General features: G+C 40.7%; 2 protein-coding genes across 2 annotated transcripts in view; one reads left to right on the top strand and one right to left on the bottom strand.

Annotated features, from left to right (window-relative positions):
- Nucleotides 1-5,581, bottom strand: part of OSTF1 (osteoclast stimulating factor 1) — a 35,348-nt gene extending 29,767 nt beyond the window's left edge. Inside the window, exon 1 of the mRNA XM_060762184.2 lies at nt 5,317-5,581. Within this exon, the coding sequence (XP_060618167.2) occupies nt 5,317-5,350 (34 nt within the window). The 5' untranslated portion in view covers nt 5,351-5,581. The remainder of the gene's footprint in view (nt 1-5,316) is intronic.
- A 314-nt stretch (nt 5,582-5,895) lies between these two features.
- Nucleotides 5,896-16,826, top strand: NMRK1 (nicotinamide riboside kinase 1). Its single transcript, XM_060762185.2, has 9 exons — nt 5,896-6,005; nt 8,202-8,244; nt 10,787-10,877; nt 12,498-12,546; nt 13,383-13,551; nt 13,629-13,700; nt 15,090-15,196; nt 15,625-15,705; nt 16,197-16,826. Exons 2-9 carry the CDS (start codon nt 8,216-8,218, stop codon nt 16,223-16,225), a joined length of 627 nt encoding a protein of 208 aa, XP_060618168.1. The 5' UTR covers nt 5,896-6,005; nt 8,202-8,215; the 3' UTR covers nt 16,226-16,826.
- The last annotated feature ends 1,398 nt before the right edge of the window (nt 16,827-18,224 follow it).

Here is an 18,224-nt window from a genome sequence, read left to right as displayed (position 1 = left end):
AAGCCTTTGGGGCAATGCAGTGAGGCAATAATAGAATGGTGTCCTGAGATGGTTTTAAAGCAACTTATTTTAAAGTGGATATAAGTGATTTTAATGTTTGTATACATTTATGGTTTTATGTTCCGGCATTGAATGTTTGCTGTATATACGAGTGTACTCCACACTGAGTCCCCTGCGGGGTGAGAAGGCCGGAATATAAATGTTTCAAATAAATAAAAATAAATAGAAAACACAAGCTCCTAATGTGTGCTGCAGAGCACATCCAAACAAAAAACACGTGCTTTAAAAAGTCAGGAGAAAGTCCGAAATCAGTGATAAAATGTACTGTAGCTTTATTGTGTCAGAAGTGATTTGAGATTAAATGCAAGTAGTTTCTGGTGTGAGAGAATTGGCCATCTGCAATGACGTTGCCCAGGGGACGCCTGGATGTGTTACCATCCTGTGGGAGGCTTCAGTCATGTCCATGCATGGGAAGCTGGAGCTGACAGACAAGAGCTCACCTCACTCCCCGGATTCGAACCGTGGACCTTCAGTTCAGCAGTTCAGCTGGAACAAGGGTTTAACCCATTGCATCACTACGGTTCACTGCAGTTGATCAGTGAATGGATGTGGCAGAGCAAACATTCTAGAGCAACATGCGCAGCACTTATGTAAACAGAAGCACTACTGGAAAATTCAAATGAAGGAACTGGATATGATGCTCTCAGTGAGGTAAATGAACACCTCTCCCCCCCCCCCCTTTTTTTTTTTTTTTTAGCTAAAAGGTGAGTTCTACTTCTGATTCTCATCCAAAGAGCTGCTGCAATTGGTTCATTTCTTCCAACCAGGTAAGGGGAAAAAAATATTCCTCTTGATCAATTTGGTACGAGGGGAGCCTTGTGACTATGTGGGAACTTTTTTGCGGTTCCTGAAGGTCCATGTGGAGACTGGATTTCTTTAATCCACATTCTGATCCTTCTTGACCTCATTTCCGAAGATTTTCTCTTTCACAAATAATCGGCTCCATCCCTATATCACCCCATGTTTTTAGTTTTTAGCTTTAGTATTTTATTCTGTACATTCGGCCCATTCACTGTCACTGTCACAATCACTGCGTTATGATTGATTTTAATTTTAAATTGTTTGTTGTATTTTTATGTTTCATGTAATTTATCACGTTATTGTGTGTGTTTTGACATCATTTATTGTATTGTGTTGTTGGGCTTGGCCTCATGTAAGCCGCTCCGAGTCCCCATCAGGGAGATGGTGGCGGGGTATAAATAAAGTTGATTATTATTATTATTATTATTATTATTATTATTACTATTACTATTACTATTAGTATGTGGCTGAATAGAAGCAGCCTGAGAGCCTACTGGATTCAGAATGCTGGATAAAGGATATAAATTGAAGCCTCTGGTGGTTCAGTGGGTTAAACTGCTGAGCTGCTGAACTTGCTGACCAAAAGGTCAGCGGGTTGAATCTGGGGAGCTGGGTGAATTTTCACTGTTAGCCCCAGCTTCTGCCAACTTAGCAGTTCAAAAACATGCAAATGTGAATAGAGCAATATGTTTGGCAGAAAGGTAACTGCATTCCTTAGAAATGGAGATGAGTACTACCCCCCAGAGTTAGACATGACAGAATTAATGTCAAGCAGTAACCTTTACCTTTAAACTGGACATACACAGTTGTTTTTGAGGTTACAGTGTTCCCTCATTTATCGCGGGAGTTATGTTTCAGGACCACCCGCAAAAAGTGAAAATCTGCAAGATAGGGATGCGCTATATATATCTATATATATCGCATTCTGAGGGTGAGGTAGAAGCAAGGAGAGATTTAAAGGAACCGCACACTTCTTTTTTTCTTTTTTCTTTGTTAGCTATAAGGGGCTATAAGGCCGTGCCTCTCTCTCTTTTTTTATGATTGGCTGTCTCTCCCCCGAGGGGGAGGGTGAAACCGCCTTCCACACTCCATCGTTGCCAGGAGGCAAAAACCCGCAAAACAGTGAGTCCACAAAAAAGCGAACCACAAAGTAGCGAGGGAACACTACTTTGTGTTATATTGTGCTACAGGGATTTAAAAAACAAAAAACAAAAAACAAACAAAGGCTGAAACACTGCACAAAATTTAGATATTTTTGGTTGTGGCCCCTCTAATGGCATCACCTGACTCAGTCCACACACTCTTTATGCTACACATGGCTCCACTCTGAACAACAAGGATGCCAGGCAACCGCCCATGAGACAGTGGGTTGTATTCTAAATCAAACATATTAGATGTTGAGGCAAGGAGAGGTAAAGTCCAGCTTTTGGGGTGTCAACTGTTAGACTGTAGCTCCTATTAGATATCAGTTAGACCTTAAGGTGCACCTTAAGCCTCAGAAGACGTATCCAGGGTGGTGTCTGTTGGTATCTACGGATGCATCTCCATTGAAGAATGAATGCAGTTTGACACCACTTTGACTGCCATGGTGGTGGAAGCCGCGGTGGTGCAATGGGTTAACCCAGGCATGGGCAAATTTCGGCCCTCCAGGTGTTGTGGACTTCCACTCCCACAATTCTTAACAGCCTAATGGCTGCTAGGAATTGTAGGAGTTGGGAGTCCAAAACACCTGGAGGACCCTAGTTTGCCCATGCTGCTAGGAATTGTGGGAGTTGAAATCTGGCTGAACTGCTGACCTGAAGACGAGCTCCTGTCTGTCAGCTCCAGCTTCCCATGCGAGGACCTGAGAGAAGCCTCCCACAGGATGGTAACACATCTGGGCGTCCCCTGAGCAACATCTCTGCTGACATGAAAAGCAACTTGCAGTTTCTCAAGTCGCTTATGATATGATTTTGAAAATCTGCCATTGCTTGATGCTAAGAGATGGCAGTAGTTTTACAGTGATTAGCCTTCTCTGCCGAAGAGTGCTTGTACTTCATCAAACTGCAACTCCCAGGATTCCATAGCATGGAGCCATGGCTGTTAACGGTGGCATTAAACTGCATTAATCCTACAGTTTTGATCAGGCATGGGGACACTTGGTCCTCCAGGTGTTTTGGACTCCAACTCCCACAATTCCTAACAGCTGGTTTTTCCGGGCTGTATGGCTATGTTCCAGAAGCATTCTCACCTGACATTTCGCCTGCATCTATGGCAGGCATCCTCAGAGGTTGTGAGGTCTGTTGGAAACTAAGGAAATTGGGTTTATATATCTGTGGAATGTCCAGGGTGGGAGATAGAACTCTTGTCTGATTGAGACAACTGTGAATGTTGCAATTGGCCATCTTGATTCGCACTGAATAGCTTTGCAACTTCAAAGCCTGGCTGCTTCCTGCCTGGGTGAATCCCAACTTTTGGGAGTTAGAGTCCAAAACACCTGGAGGGCCCACGTTTGCCCATGCCTGGTTTAGATACACCCTAAGGCTTTGGCACCTTCAAAGATGCACCAAAACAAATTCTCCCAAGTCACTGCTGCCACCAACCGCAGCAGCGTTTGTAAGAAGATCCCATTGGATCGATCACCCTCTCTCTCAGCTCTGCGGGCGGAAGGCGAAGAAAGGGAGCATTTGGTGCAGTCTGCACCGCACTTCCTGCTCCGCGATCGATCCCTGCCGCTGCCGGCCACACCCCGGATCAGGGAGGAAGGCTTCGGGTTACCTCTCTCTATCTCTCTTGTCTCTCTCTTTCAATGGGCGCGTCTACACTGTCCACTGAATACAGCCTGGCACTACTTTGACTGCCTTGGCTCAGTGCTACGGAATCTTGGGAGTTGTAGTTTACCAAGGCCTCTTCAGCCTTCTCTGCCAAACTACAGATCCCATGATTCCATAGCATTGAGCCATGGCAGTTAAAGGGAATGTCAAACAAACTGCGTTCATTCTACAGTGTTATCAGCTCCAAGTCTCTTAAAAACAGACTTGGGACAAGAGTAAATCAAGTTAGATTTTTTTTAGATTCTAGGAAACAGGAGCCATGCTGTATTATCGAAGACTTTCATGGCCGGAATCACTGAGTTGCTGTGTTTTCCGGGCTGTATGGCCATGGCCCAGAAGCATTCTCTTCTGACGTTTCGCCTACATCTGTGGAAGGCTCAGAGGCTGTGAGGTCTGTTGGAAACTAAGAAAATTGGGTTTGTATATCTCTGCAATGTCCAGGGTGGGAGAAATAACTCTTGTCTGTTTGAGGCAGGTGTGAATGTTGTAATTGGCCACCTTGATTAGCATTTAATGGCCTAGCAGTTTCAAGGTCTGGCTTCTTCCTGCCTGGGGGAATCCTTTGTTGGGAGGTGATTAGCTGGCCCTGATTGTTTCTTATTTCAATAAAAATGACAATAACTGAAAGGCACTGCAGACTGATTGAACCAGAGAAGCCAACCATAGCAGAACACTTGATGAACCAACCTGGACACAACATAGTATCTGAGAACACTGAATTGCTGAACCACTGTAACAACCACCATGTCAGGCCACACAGAGAAGCCACTGAAATCCACAAGCATGAGGACAATTTCAACAGAAAAGAGGACACCATGAATATGAACAAAATCTGGCTACCGGTATTTAAAAAAACTCTAAAATAGGACAGTAAATAAAGAACACTAAGAAAATAGGGGAATTCCATACAGGAAACAATCAAGGCCAGTTAACACCTCCCAACAAAGGATTCCCCCAGGCAAGAAGCGGCCAGGCTTTGAAGCTGCAAGGCTATTCAGTGCTAATCAAAGTGGCCAGTTGCAACATCCACAGTAGCCTCAATCAGGCAAGAGTTCTTTCTCCCACCCTGGACATTCCAAAGAGATACAAACCTGGTTTCCAACAGACCTCACAACCTCTGAGGATGCCTGACATAGATGCAGGCGAAACGTCAGGAGAGAATGCTTCTGGGACATAGCCATACAGCCCTCAAAACTCACAACAACCCAGGAGCTACGCTGCCACCGTGGTTGGAGTCGAGAGTGCTGGGTGCGAATCCTGGCTCAGCAAGTCACACTCTCTCAGCCCCGGGCTCTGTGCTAATTCGCGTGCCAAGCGTATGCTGACGCTGCAGGGAGTGGAGGGAAAGGAAGGCAATGCTTTTCCGAAGGGGGAAAAGTGATCCACGTGTCAAGGTGGATCTTCCCCTTCTTCTCACGCTCTCCTGCGAGTCTTCCGTCAAGGTTGAAACGAATGCTGAACTGCCACACTGCCCAAGGCTATGGAATCCTGGGAGTTGTAGTCCCACAAGGTCTCCAGCCTTCTCTGCCCAAGAGTGCTGGTGCCTCACTACAACTCCGAGGAAGTGATGCCAAACTGCATTCGTTCCACAGTGTAGATCTCCCCCTTTCCTGGCTCAAAAGCTTAGATCTCCCCCCTTTACCTGGTTTGGCCGGTTTAGGCGGCGGCTTGGACATAGCTGGGTCGGATCGGCGAGCCTTCCAAGCCTTTTGGATGTGGGTCGATCGAGCTTGCTTCCTCCTGCAGGGATCGCCTCGCCCACCGCCCCGAAAGGCTCACAAGTTACTTTTCGCGAAGATGAGGAAGTGGGAAGCGTCGCCACTGCGAAGCAGATGCTGCTCGCTGCGCCCCCAGTGGCCGCTCTTGGGCACCGCAGGCATTGGGAAAGACTCTTGCCCAGGGCAGCTCTCCCGACTTAGCGCCCAGCCAATCCCGAATAGGGGGCGTGGCGACACCCTCGGACTTGAGAGACTTGGCCTATGGGAGTGGGTGTATTTACATATGCTCCGCCCCTTTCCTGGGAGTGGGAGACCGATGGTGCTTCTGTAACGGGTTAGAGGAGGAAGGGGCGGGGCTTGAATATACCCTATTTGCATAGAACGTCCTCGCATCGTGCCTTGCTTCTCTATTGGGGTGTAGGAGAAAGGGGCGGAGCTTATATGTAGCAAATTTGCATAGGACTGCCCACCTCCCCTTTCCTTGGTGGGCGGGGTCGACGGTGCTTTCTCTAACGGGGTTGGAGAAGAAGGGGGCGTGGCTTGTGAGTGACAGGCAGAGGAGACCCTGGTGTCTTTATTGTGGTTTTTTGCACTTTTTGTTCGAAGAAGGAAGGTAAGTGGGTGCAGTTCTTGGATTGCTTTGATGTTTGCTGGTTGCATAAGAGCTTTGCTCTAAAAGATAATGGTAATATTTTGAAATAGGTCGTGTAGATGGACTAGGGATTCATCTACACTCTAGAATTAATGCAGTTTAATCCCAGTTTAATTGCTATGGCTCAATTCTGGAGCTCTGGGGGTTTTATTTTTGCAAGGCTCTTCAACATCCCTGACAAAGCACTCTAAGCCCCACCAATTTACAACTCCCAGGATTCCATAGCATTGAACTATGTCAGATAAAATGGTGTCAAACTGCATTAATTCTCTAGTTTATATAGGTTCTAGAGTATAGATATCTATAGTATAGATAGCCCCTGGTGGCACAGTGGGTTAAACTGCTGAGCTGCTAAATTTGTTGACCGAAAGGTTGCAGGTTCGAATGCGGGGAGCGGCGTGAGCTTCCGCTGTCAGCCCCAGCTTCTGCCAACCTAGCAGTTTGAAAACATGCAAATGTGAGTAGATAGATAGGTATCGCTCCAGCAGGAAGGTAACGGTGCTCCAGGCAGTCATGCTGGCCACATGACCTTGGTGGTGTCTACGGACAACGCCAGCTCTTCGGCTTAGGAGATGAGCACCAACCCCCAGAGCCGGACACGACTGGACTTAATGTCAGGGGAAAACCTTTACCTTTACCTATAGTATAGATACACCCTAATAACTAGTGAATCTACTGTGGCCTTTTTAAAAGTGTGGTAAGGATTGGGCTACCTCATGATGTTGAATTGCCACAGGACCCTACACAAGAAAGCTATAATTGTAATTTGTAACAAAGCATTGTCTTAAATTGTGTATCAATATAATTTGGTCATAACTCAGTGGAAGTCATAAATGGCATTTTTATTCTATTTATTTTGTGATGGTCCTTTTGAAATATTTCATAGTTAAAGAAGAATCAAACTCAATGTCTATAACAGACAAAGGTACAGAATATAACTCCAGGGTGTCTTTTCATTGTATGTAATGGCAAAACCATCCCTGAGTATTCCTTGCCAAAGAAAGCTCTGTGAAATTAATAGGATCGTCATAAGTCAAGAGGGGACTTGAAGGCACATACACACAATGTCCCTCTTTAGTGTTTGCTAGTTTGTCTTGGCTTTCTGCTCTGGTGACTGAAACTTTTAAATTGCACCAGAATTTACGTAACAGAGTCCAGAGGCTTTTATCTTTTGGTTGATAAATAGCTCAGCAGCAACTCTTTCACTAGTGCAGTGGTTCTCAACCTGTGGGTCCCCAGATGTTTTGGCCTTCAGCTCCCAGAAATCCTAACATCTGGTAAACTGGCTGGTATTTCTGGGAGTTGTAGGCCAAAACACCTGGGGACCCACAGGTTGAGAACCACTGCCCTAGTGAATTACATTTATATTTCTCATTTCGGTTATATTAATATTTTTCATTTGCACTAATAGTTTGCATCTGTATCTAAACAACACGTTCCACATTGTAGAATTAATGCAGTTTGACATTACTTGAACTGCTATGACTCAATGCTATGGAATCACGGGGATTGTAGTTTGCTGAGGTCCCAGCACTCTTTGCCAGAGAAAGCTAAAGATCTTGTGAAAGTACAATTTCCATGACTCCATTGCATTGAACCATGGCAGTTCATGTGGGGGCAAACTGCATTAATCATACAGTGTAGATACACTCACAGATGTGGGCCCTGAAATGTTTAGTAATAAAATGTATGATATCACAACAAGTACATGTGCTGCATACCTTGTCCCTAGTATACTCTATGTCTGTGATACTTCAATAACTATTGGGGTGTGTGTGCCATATTTTATGTGTAATGCTTGTTTAAATAATGCCTTACTGAGCTGCTTCTATTTTGTAATCCGGGCAACCTACAATGTAAAATGGTTTGTATATTTCGATTTCTGATGGTGAACCTCCTATAAATGAAGGCTTTGTGTTAGTTTAAGATTCGGCAGACATGGCACAGGGTGGGAGAAAAAGGCTTTTGCAAATACACGGGCAACAAAGAAACTTGCAAATAGATATAACCTTCCCAGCAAATATTTACAAGTGGGATTTTTGGATATGAATTACATATTATGTCTAATTTTACTTTACTTTTGCAGTCTATCAAAAATAGATTGTGGAAAAAAAATATTTGTTCCTAACACACAATCCTCTCAATTTAATTTTTTAGATTAAAAAGGAACTATGAAAATCTTGGTCATTGGACTTGGAGGGTGAGTGTGAACATAATCTACAATACTGCTTTCCTTTATATGCTAAGTTTTTATCAATAATTGAATGTGGGGTATATTTTTTCCCATCTTTTTTCACTTTATTTTTTCAACCTACATCATATCCTGTATCTCTTATCCTCAGACATGGATAAGAGCTACCAGACTGCTATCTGGCCTCTCTTATCTATGTCCGATTTATTTATATAGATTTTTCCATAAAGCGTTTTATTCCAAAAGATTCCAAAGTGTATTGTTGAAAGCTTTCATGGCTGGAATCACTGGGTTGTTGTTGGTTTTTTTGGGCTATATGGCCATGTTCTAGAGGCATTATCTCCTGATCTTTCACCTGCATCTATGGCAGGCATCTTCAGAGGTTGTGAGGTCAGACCTCAGGAGAGAATGCCTCTAGAACAGTGATTCTCAACCTGGGGTCTGACCTCACAACCTCTGAAGATTCTCAACCTGGGGTCCCCAGATGTTTTTGGCCTTCAACTCCCCGAAATCCTAACAGCTGGTAAACTGGCTGGGATTTCTGGGAGTTGTAGGTCAAAAACATCTGGGGACCCCAGATTGAGAACCACTGCTCTAGAACATGGCCATATAGCCCAAAAAAACCTACAACAACCCAGAAATTCCAAAGTGATTTACAATGTGCCACAAAACAAAAGAAAATCAAGCAAGGAAACCATAAAATAATGTAAGAATGCTGGGGTCTGACCCTATCAGGCAATACGGTAATAGGATTCTGGATTACCAATAGGAAATAAAACCATATCCATGAAAGCATAACATACATTGTTTATTGACTGTTCATGTTTGGCATATGAAAATAAGATACACATGATAAACCCAGCAAAAAAATGTATATGTGCCTGAATTTATGAGCACTCAAACCCTGATGGTTACTGTAGTACTGGTTCTCAAGATTCACCAGGATGTTGTTCCAGGTGCCAAATTATGTGGGTAGACAGTGCAATTGCCTTCCTCAGAGAAAAATCGAATACTCTTGCTAAAGTCTTATGTAGATCTCACACTATGCGCTTAATGCAGACTAGGAAATAAATTGCTTTTCAAGGGAGGGCAAGGCATCATTATCATGGACACGAAAAGGCCAATAATAGTAGCATATTTTATTGAATCCCTTATAGTCACAGGCAGACTTAGGCCCAATCTACAATGTTGTTTCAAACCGGTATTGAAGAAACTGGTTTCACTGTGCAGATGATTCCATAGGAAAGCCTGGAACTAGTTTGAGGTCCAGATGGTGATAATGAAGGAGCAGCAATTTAGTGGCATGAGCACTTCAAATGCACAAGCTTAGGAGTCCCCTCAACGGCTCAATGTTACTATGCAAGGAAATACTATGAGGAAACCATAAGTTTGATTCTTACTACAAAGGCTGTTACATAAACCACAGAGCACTGATGCACATTAAGGACTTTATTTTGCATGCTTTTGTGGGAGTTAGTTGCCTGGCTGCCGCAGTTGGAAGCTATCTTCGAACTGCATTAAATTGTCATGTATGTGGGACAATTGGAGATCAGGAAAATGGAGATCAGGAAAATGTCTGAACAAACAAGTCTTCAAGTTGCATGATTGGCAATGTCTATTGGACACTTCCCTTGTATTAGTGGAAGAATTCGTATAATGAGGCCACAACAGAAAAGGCCTCCATTGTATTGTAACTAAAAGAATGTCACTTGCCTGTGATACATTAAATAAAATTTTCCCACCACTCCAAAGCAGAGAAACTGTGATAGTATATGTGGAAGAAGGTGGCCCCTCAGCTAACCTTCTCCTGAGCCTTTTAGAGCCTTATAAACAAAGAGTTGTCTCTTGAATTTGACTAAGTAGCCAGTATAGGGTTTTTAGTATACTGTAGTATTGATTACCTATTGTATAATGCACTAGTTATAGCCTTCAAGGTAAGCGCATGGGTAGCCCTGTATTATGTTATGATAGTAATCCAATCTTGAGGTTGGCAGTGTATGAATGATATCTGACAGCTTGAACCTGTCTAGGAATGGTTATAGCAGCATACCAGCAAAGCACCAAGGCTATTTTATTGGAGGATAGTGATTTCACCCATCCTAATTCAATGCAACACATTAGCTACACTTCAATGTGCCCAACCAATGTTTAACATTATATCTCTCATCAAATCGAGCTAGCAGGTCATTTGGCAAAAACTTGATGTAGGCCACATCTGACCTCCACAACAGAGAAGAACTTGTTCCTTAGACATAACCATCCTGTATTTATCATGAAATTAGATACTAAAAATTATCTGAGGCAGGATTTATATTCCTACAATAAATATGCCCTTGGATTTGACAATATGTGCTATTTGAAAAGAATAAAACTTCCTGGTCAAAGTGTGCCTGACAGAGTACAATGTAGATAGTGCTTTCTCATACAAAAGAGTGGTTTAAAATCATGAACAATGTTACTAATGCAGGCTATCAGAACCTTGCAGTTGCTATTATGTATTGTACAGTATAATCTGCTATGTTAGCATTCTTTCTTCAAATATATAATGCAGTGTAACAAATGGAGGGAAGACAACTCTGGCAAGAAAACTCAAGGACCAGTTTCCAAACTGCACAATCATCTCTCAAGATGACTTTTTCAAGGTAATGAAATCAAGAGATTAATTCACAAGCTGCCATCTTTTTGTTCAGCTCGCAAGTAAAATATCTGCCACCAGGTTTGATCTCCATGCCAATCTTTAACCCACAATTAAAAGAAGGGAAGATAATCATTCAGCCCTCTATCAAACTTGCATCCCTGTGGCTTGACTCAGCTGTAGTCAAGTTAAGTCAGGTCTTAAGATGAAGGCCTGAAGCAGGAACCTACAATCTGAAAGCCGCCTTGGCCACAGTTCCAAACTGAGGCATGGAGCTCATGCATGTGGAGGGGATGTCCAAGCCTTGGATTTTTCAAATATGTCAATAGGGAAATGGGACCAGGAACTACGGCTTTGTTCCTTCCAACCCCATTGATTCTAATCATGTGGAACTAGGATATATTAGTTAGAGGTAATGCAGGGGCAGATGTCTTCAGAATGGCTGGAGGCCATTTTCAACCTCGCCAAGAGCTCAGCGGGTTATGCCTAATCCTACAAAGGATAACAATTTATGCCATAACAACAAGAAGGTCATCTTACAGACCAAACAGCCTTTAGAAAAGTAGAGAGTGGACTTCCAATTTTATTTGTAGTATTTGTAGTAATCTCATTCCACTATTTGTATTATCACACTAGAGAATGAATCTACTTTAAATCCAGTTTCTGCCTCCTGCAGAATTCTGGGGTATGTAGTTTAATGAGGCTGTTAAAGCCCCCTCCCTAAACTACAAACCCCAGAATTATGCAGGAGGAGAAACTGAATTTAAAGTGGATTTGTTCTCTAGTGTGATGAAGTATTCTTTCATGGAATAGAGAGAGCACCATTGGCCACTTTTTATATAAGTGTGCCTTCAAGTCAAAGTCTTCAGCAAGTAATTCTCAAGAAAAGGTTTTGCCAGTTCCTTCCTCTGAAGTATTGCTTATGGCACTTGCGATTCCTTGATAATCTTCCATTCAAGTGCTAATTAGGGCTTACTCGGTTTAACTTCCAAGCTCTGGTGCCTTCAGGTGTACTCTTCCTTTCCTAAAGGGTCAGAGCCTCAGTAGTTTCTGTCTTTCTATTCCTGGTCTAAAGAATCATACAGAAGAGCCTTCTTCAGTTTTGATGGGCTATTAAGGTTATACTTCTGTATTTTCCCCCTTGGTTTCTTGCACTGTCTGTCATTACATCCTTGATCTTTATCATCCTCATGATAATGTAGCATTTTTAAAAAGCTATCTACACTTTCAGGATGTAGAGGATTTTAAGTTAATTGGTATACCATTATTGGACATTATTGGACAGACCACCATATGCTAAGGACTGGAATCATATTTCTGCCAATTGATTCCATTTCTTTCCTGGAAATTTACTTAGACTTATAGTCAATAACTTGTTGGCCAGTGCTGGTTCACTTTGAGTAACACTTGTAAATTAGATTAAGATATATATCTACCTAAAACACTGAATATTTATGGATGCAACTATCATATTAACTGCTTTTGTTGTGTGTTGCCCTGTTGTCAGAGCTGCCTGCCTTCATAGTGAATTCTGCCACACACCTCTAAAACTGTTGATTCCAGTAGGCCTTTTGAATTGGTATTTATATTTACACCTTCACATTATCTCTTCTCCATTTTTCCCCAGCCCGAGTCTGAAGTGGCTGTAGACGGCAATGGCTTTCTGCAGTATGATGGTCAGTGGACAGAATACTAAAATCATGAGTACAATGGCTAAATCTGATTACTGAAGTTTTTTTTTTAAAAGATGCAAACAAGCAGAAATCTTAATATTTAGATGACTGTAGTTTCTTGCAAATGTGAAAATTCTAGTAAAGGTTGTTGCACTGAAAATACAATGTCCTGGCATGCAAAGCAGTGATTAAGGTCTTTTCAGTTAAGTTATTGGCCATAAAATGGGTTTCCCTGCTCCTAGACTTCAGTCTGGATGTTCAAGCAGTCTTTTCCTGATAATTCATCTTACTCAAATCTTTCTCCCATCCACCCAGCATAGCCCAACTCAAATGCATGTCTGATTCGAGAGAAGTCATTTACACTGTAAAACAAATGCAATTTGACACCCCTTGAACGGTCATGGCTCAATGCAATGGAATCCTGGGAGCTGCAGTTTTACAAGCTCTTTAGTCTTCTCTGCCAAAGAGTTATGGTTTCTTATCAAGCTACTCTTTGTGCTGGAGCCATTTATATGAGGCACTTTGCTTAACATGAGGTTAAACTACATTAAAATCAGAAGTCCCTGGACATCATTTGGACAGTCCGAAGTGAATTCTGGTTCACTTGGGGTTTTAGGACTAGTGCAGAAACTCCCTTAGTTATTTCCCATGCTCTTTTGGTTTCTCTACAAAAGCTGGATCCCAAATGAAATGAAAAATGACTCTGTTTTTAAAATAATTTCTCCTTTTTTCCATTCTTCTCACTATGTCCCAAAGCATTAATTCAAGTATCTCATGAATGGAAGTCATGCAGACCTTGAACCTCAATCTGAACATTAAAGGCAAAATGTGTCTTTTAGTTCTTGATGCCTTGTACATGGAAAAAATGGTGATGAGCATACGTTCTTGGATGAGAAACCCAGAAGACTCTGTGTTGACAAGACCACCAGAAAGGACACATGATGGTCAGAAAAGAGCTGAAGAAATTCATATCTTAATTGTTGAAGGGTTCCTTCTATATAACTACAAGTAAGCAAGTTTAACAAAAATATAGTAAATAGTATAAAGAAAATAAGCACACTTCATTTACTACTTTATTCTTACAGGCCTCTCAGTGATATATGGGATAAAAAGTATTTCCTGACAATTCCTTATGAAGAATGCAAAAGGAGGAGAAGGTGCAGTATTCCTAAAAATGAGTGCCAAATATTTCCCTTTTGATTATGATTGCAACAGGCCTAATGCAGCATGACAAGGGAAACTGTTTAGAAGAGGTGGAAAATGCCTTTCAATTGAAGGCCAGAATCAATTTCAGAAGAATTTGGGAGGGGTCTTTATAACCAAAGGCTGTGCCAAAGGATAAGAGTGAAATACAATGCAGTCAGCCCACCATATCCATGGATTCTGCATTCGCTAAATCAACCATCCACAGCTTGAAAATATTTATACAAAGTCTAAAAAAGCAAGAATGATTTTGCCATTTTATATACATTATAAAATATATACAGTATAAATTATTACCCGCCTTGAGACTTGTTCCTCACCTTGAGCCAAAAGGAGAGGCAGGTAATACATATACAAATATTGATATGATGATGATGATGATGATGATTATTATTATTATTATTTCTTCAGTTATAAGATACCATTGATTGTAAGACACACCTTAAATTCAGTACCACCACTACCAACAAAAATACATGATACACCTTCAATTCCAAAATGCACCCCATTTTAGTCACGTTTATATAGGAAAAATTGCGTCTTAAAATGGAAAAAAAATACAGAAATTCAAAAATAAAACCATTTTCCTTGTGCCATTATATTAATGAGACTTGAGCATCCATGGATGATGGAACCCAATCTCAGCAGATTCGAAGGGGGCAATATACCAGCATATTTTTATTGTTGGTGACTAAACTTAATAAGCATTCCAACCTTTAAAATGAAAAGATCCACAATTTTTTAAAACTATATTTTTTAAAGTCTATAAAAACTAGAAAAATATGGTTTGGACCTGGGACCTATATTAAGATGGCTCAAGTTAATTTGTGATATTCAAAATCTTGCTAAATTCAGTGGGCTTTTGTCAGAGTTCTTCATGTCCCTTGACCCTATATTGTCATGAGAAAGTATGATACAGAATTAATCAGGTTTTCATCTTCAACTGGATACCTGCCACATGGGTTGGACTACAGCTCATCCTCCCACAGCCAAGAACACATTGAATTGGATTGTGGCTATATACACTAGTCTAATAGGGAATTACTATATAATAAATTGCTGACTGTTTATACAAGGTATACTTGAAGAAGCCTGTTGCAAAATCAAAACCTGAATTAGAGGATCCCATGCTACATTATCATGCCTAACCTGCTGGAACAAAAGTATGAATGTGCCATTTCATAATTACCATGCTGCGGGAATTTTAATTTACTAAACATGTACTTGTATCTTGTATTTATAAATACTTCATCTTCTTGCCAAAGGCTCCACATATTTTATGCAGAGGTTATAATTATGCAAGTTGTAGAAGTTGTGGAACTTCTATCTATCTTTTTATATAGCAACAGAATTTATAATCCACCAGACCCACCAGGATACTTTGATGGACATGTATGGCCCATGTATCTGAAGCACAAGAAGGAAATGGAAGAAAATGAAACTGGCATTGGTACGACAGATATTTTCATATACCTTGAGCTCATCCAAGCACAGGCTTTTGTTGTGAGCTGAGTTTATTTCTGTATAAAATTATGTATTTTCTAGAATGTTTCAATGTTTACCTGATATCCCAAATATGGATGGGACAGAGTGGATAAAGAATTTAAGGAGTTGAGCAAAACATTTTCCTTCCAAGACTCTTTTTAGGATCATATTTTGTATATAATCTGTTTGGAGACCTTATATGACCTATTGTTGTTTTAAGTCTTCTATGTATAAATAAGCTATTTGACTCCAAGAAATGTCAATTGTGAACAGCATATAATGCAAGGCTGTTATTTTAAAGACAAATAAATTCAGTTAGGTCCTCCTGTATGTTTATATTGATAATTTCTGGCTCCACTGAAAGCAAACCGATTTTTTTTTTTTTGCTTGCAGTTTATTTGGATGGAATGCAATCACAGGAAAAACTCTATTCAAGGGTGTTCAATGATATTTCACATGAAATGGAAAAGGCAGGTGCGTAGTCAGCCTGAACTAAGATTGGCTTAAGATTAAACAACTAGTAAGATATCTATGCCGTCCTATAAAATAGTAAAAGTGCATAGGAGTTCTGCCTTACTGTTTTTAAAATGAAAATAAAACAATTTGAAGCAAATTATACAGTTTTGTTGTCAGGACCTTTAAGTCAGCTCCAGCATGGAGTGATCTTACCAAAGTATTTTCTTGGCAATATTTTTTCATAGATTTGCTACTGCCTTCCTCTGAGGTTGGAACTTCCATGTCTAAGTAGAGATTCGAAATATACGATGATTTCAAAGTTTGTAAAAAATAATGTTCTACATTTAATTTGGTGTTTATAACATCTTGAAATTCTGGCAAACATGAGGACATAGAAATTGAAAACAATTTATAAATTATAAATTCTGCTATAAATTCTGTTATAAATTCTGCTAGCACTGGGTTTGGAAACTAATTAATTCATTTGTGTGGTTCTTTTTTTTCCTCAGGTGAACGACGTACTATTATGCATGTATAAGTTCATACTCCCTAATGACATGTCCAGAGAAGAGTAACCAAAATATTCATGTATATTTTGTGACTAATATGTTTTAGAAGTTAATGGAAGCCTTACTAAAGGAGCAGCGCACCGCCACACGGCCATGGTATCCTAGTGGATATGTCTTCTGTCTCTTTCCTGTTGGACATGCTAGCCAAATACAGTGGTGCTAGTCATCAATTTCAGAATTCTCATTTTAATCCCTTAAATTATTAGGTTCTTAGTGGAAGAGAACTTATGCAGAATTTGCTTCTCTCTTAGAAAGCAAGTTATTTCAATTCATGCTTTCGGCAACATCAGCCAAGGTATATATTGTCCTCCTCGCTCAAGAATTTAAATGGATTAATACTTGCTACTGTCCTGCCACTCCCTCAGTCCTCTAGTTTTTACATTCCATTCCTCCAACAATACTTTCAGAATAATGAATATACCAGCTGTTCTAGCAATGAAAGCCGAAGCACCTTCGATGGATCGTGAATGTGCTGTTGAAAGGCTGGAAATCTAAAATATTTTAATGGACTAAAATCTGCTTGGCAAAAATATATTTTTATTTTTTAAATAAAGATAAATCAGTTTTCAATTATTGTTGAGTTCTTTGTTATAATTTTTCTAGATACAAAAGACAGATTCAGTGAATGTTGCAATCCATGGAATGTAGCAGGCCACATATCCAGTAACGAAATAAAAGAAACAAAATATTCTTCTAACACTGCTAAAAGCTAGCATTCTATACTCTTAAAAGAATGACACACACTATTAATAGAAACAGCCAAAAAAATCTCACTTATTAGACACAGGGTCCCATCTGTTTCTGCACACTTTTGAAACAGTTTACAGACCGAGTCCTAGGGAGCCCATTATATGATAAAAACTATTTCTGCCGAACCATTGCAGTTGAGGTGTGAAAGTGAATGTTTCCATACTTGTATGTTTTTGTTTGCATAAAAAACACGATTGTTGTGAGACAACAGGCTGGTATGATAAAGCTCTACAACATCTTTAGCATAATTGTCTTCTCTAAGCTTTCCTGTCTTCTCATTATGTGGCCAAAATACTTCATTGTGGCCTCTAATATCCTTCCCTCCAATGAGCAGTTGGGCTTGATTTCCTGAAGTATGGTTTGGTTGGATCTTCTCATGGTCCAAGGCACTCTCAGAACTTTCCTCCAACACCACAGTTCAAAAGCATCTATCTTCCTTCACTCAGCCTTCCCTATGGTCCAGCTCTCGCATCCATAGGTTACTATGGGCCATAGGTTACTATGGGCCAGCTCTCGCATCCATAGGTTACCATTGCTTTTACTATGCAGATCTTTGTTGCCAGTGTGATGTCTCTACTCTTCACTGTTTTATCGAGATGGGTCATTGCTCTCCTCCCAAGAAGCATCTCCTGATTTTCTGGCTGCAGTTTGCATCTGCAGTAATCTTTGCACCCAAAAATACAAACTCTGTGACTGCCTCCAGGTTTTCTCCCTCTATTTCCCAGTTATCCATCAGTCTGGTTGCCATAATCTTGGGTTTTTTTTTAAATGTTTAACTGCAACCCAGCTTTTGCACTTTCTTCTTTCACCTTGATTAGAAGGCACCCCAGCTTCTCCTCGGTTTTGGCCATCAAAGAGGTATCATCGGCATAGCTAAGGTTGTTGTTATTATTATTATTATTATTATTATTAAACTTTATTTGTACCCCGCTAGCATCTCCCGAAGGACTCGATGTGGCTTACAAAGGCCAAGGCCTCAACACACAATATAACAATACAGAACCAAAGCAAATTAAAAACAATTCAGCAACAGAAACAACAAGCAATAAACAATAACAAAGACATAATAAAATTGGGCCGGGCCAAAGTAATGGGTACAGGATTAAAAGTGCTGGTGTGAACAGGTGGTATACAAGGCATTATAGGGCAAGTGCAGTGTGCGGTGTACAGCAATCTTAATTCTAGTAAAGTGCTTAAGGACTTGGTGATAGGGATTTC

This window comes from Anolis sagrei, chromosome 2 (genome assembly GCF_037176765.1).
Source record: "Anolis sagrei isolate rAnoSag1 chromosome 2, rAnoSag1.mat, whole genome shotgun sequence".
NCBI classification, from domain to species: domain Eukaryota; kingdom Metazoa; phylum Chordata; class Lepidosauria; order Squamata; family Dactyloidae; genus Anolis; species Anolis sagrei.
This window is presented reverse-complemented; position numbering and strand designations above follow the sequence as displayed.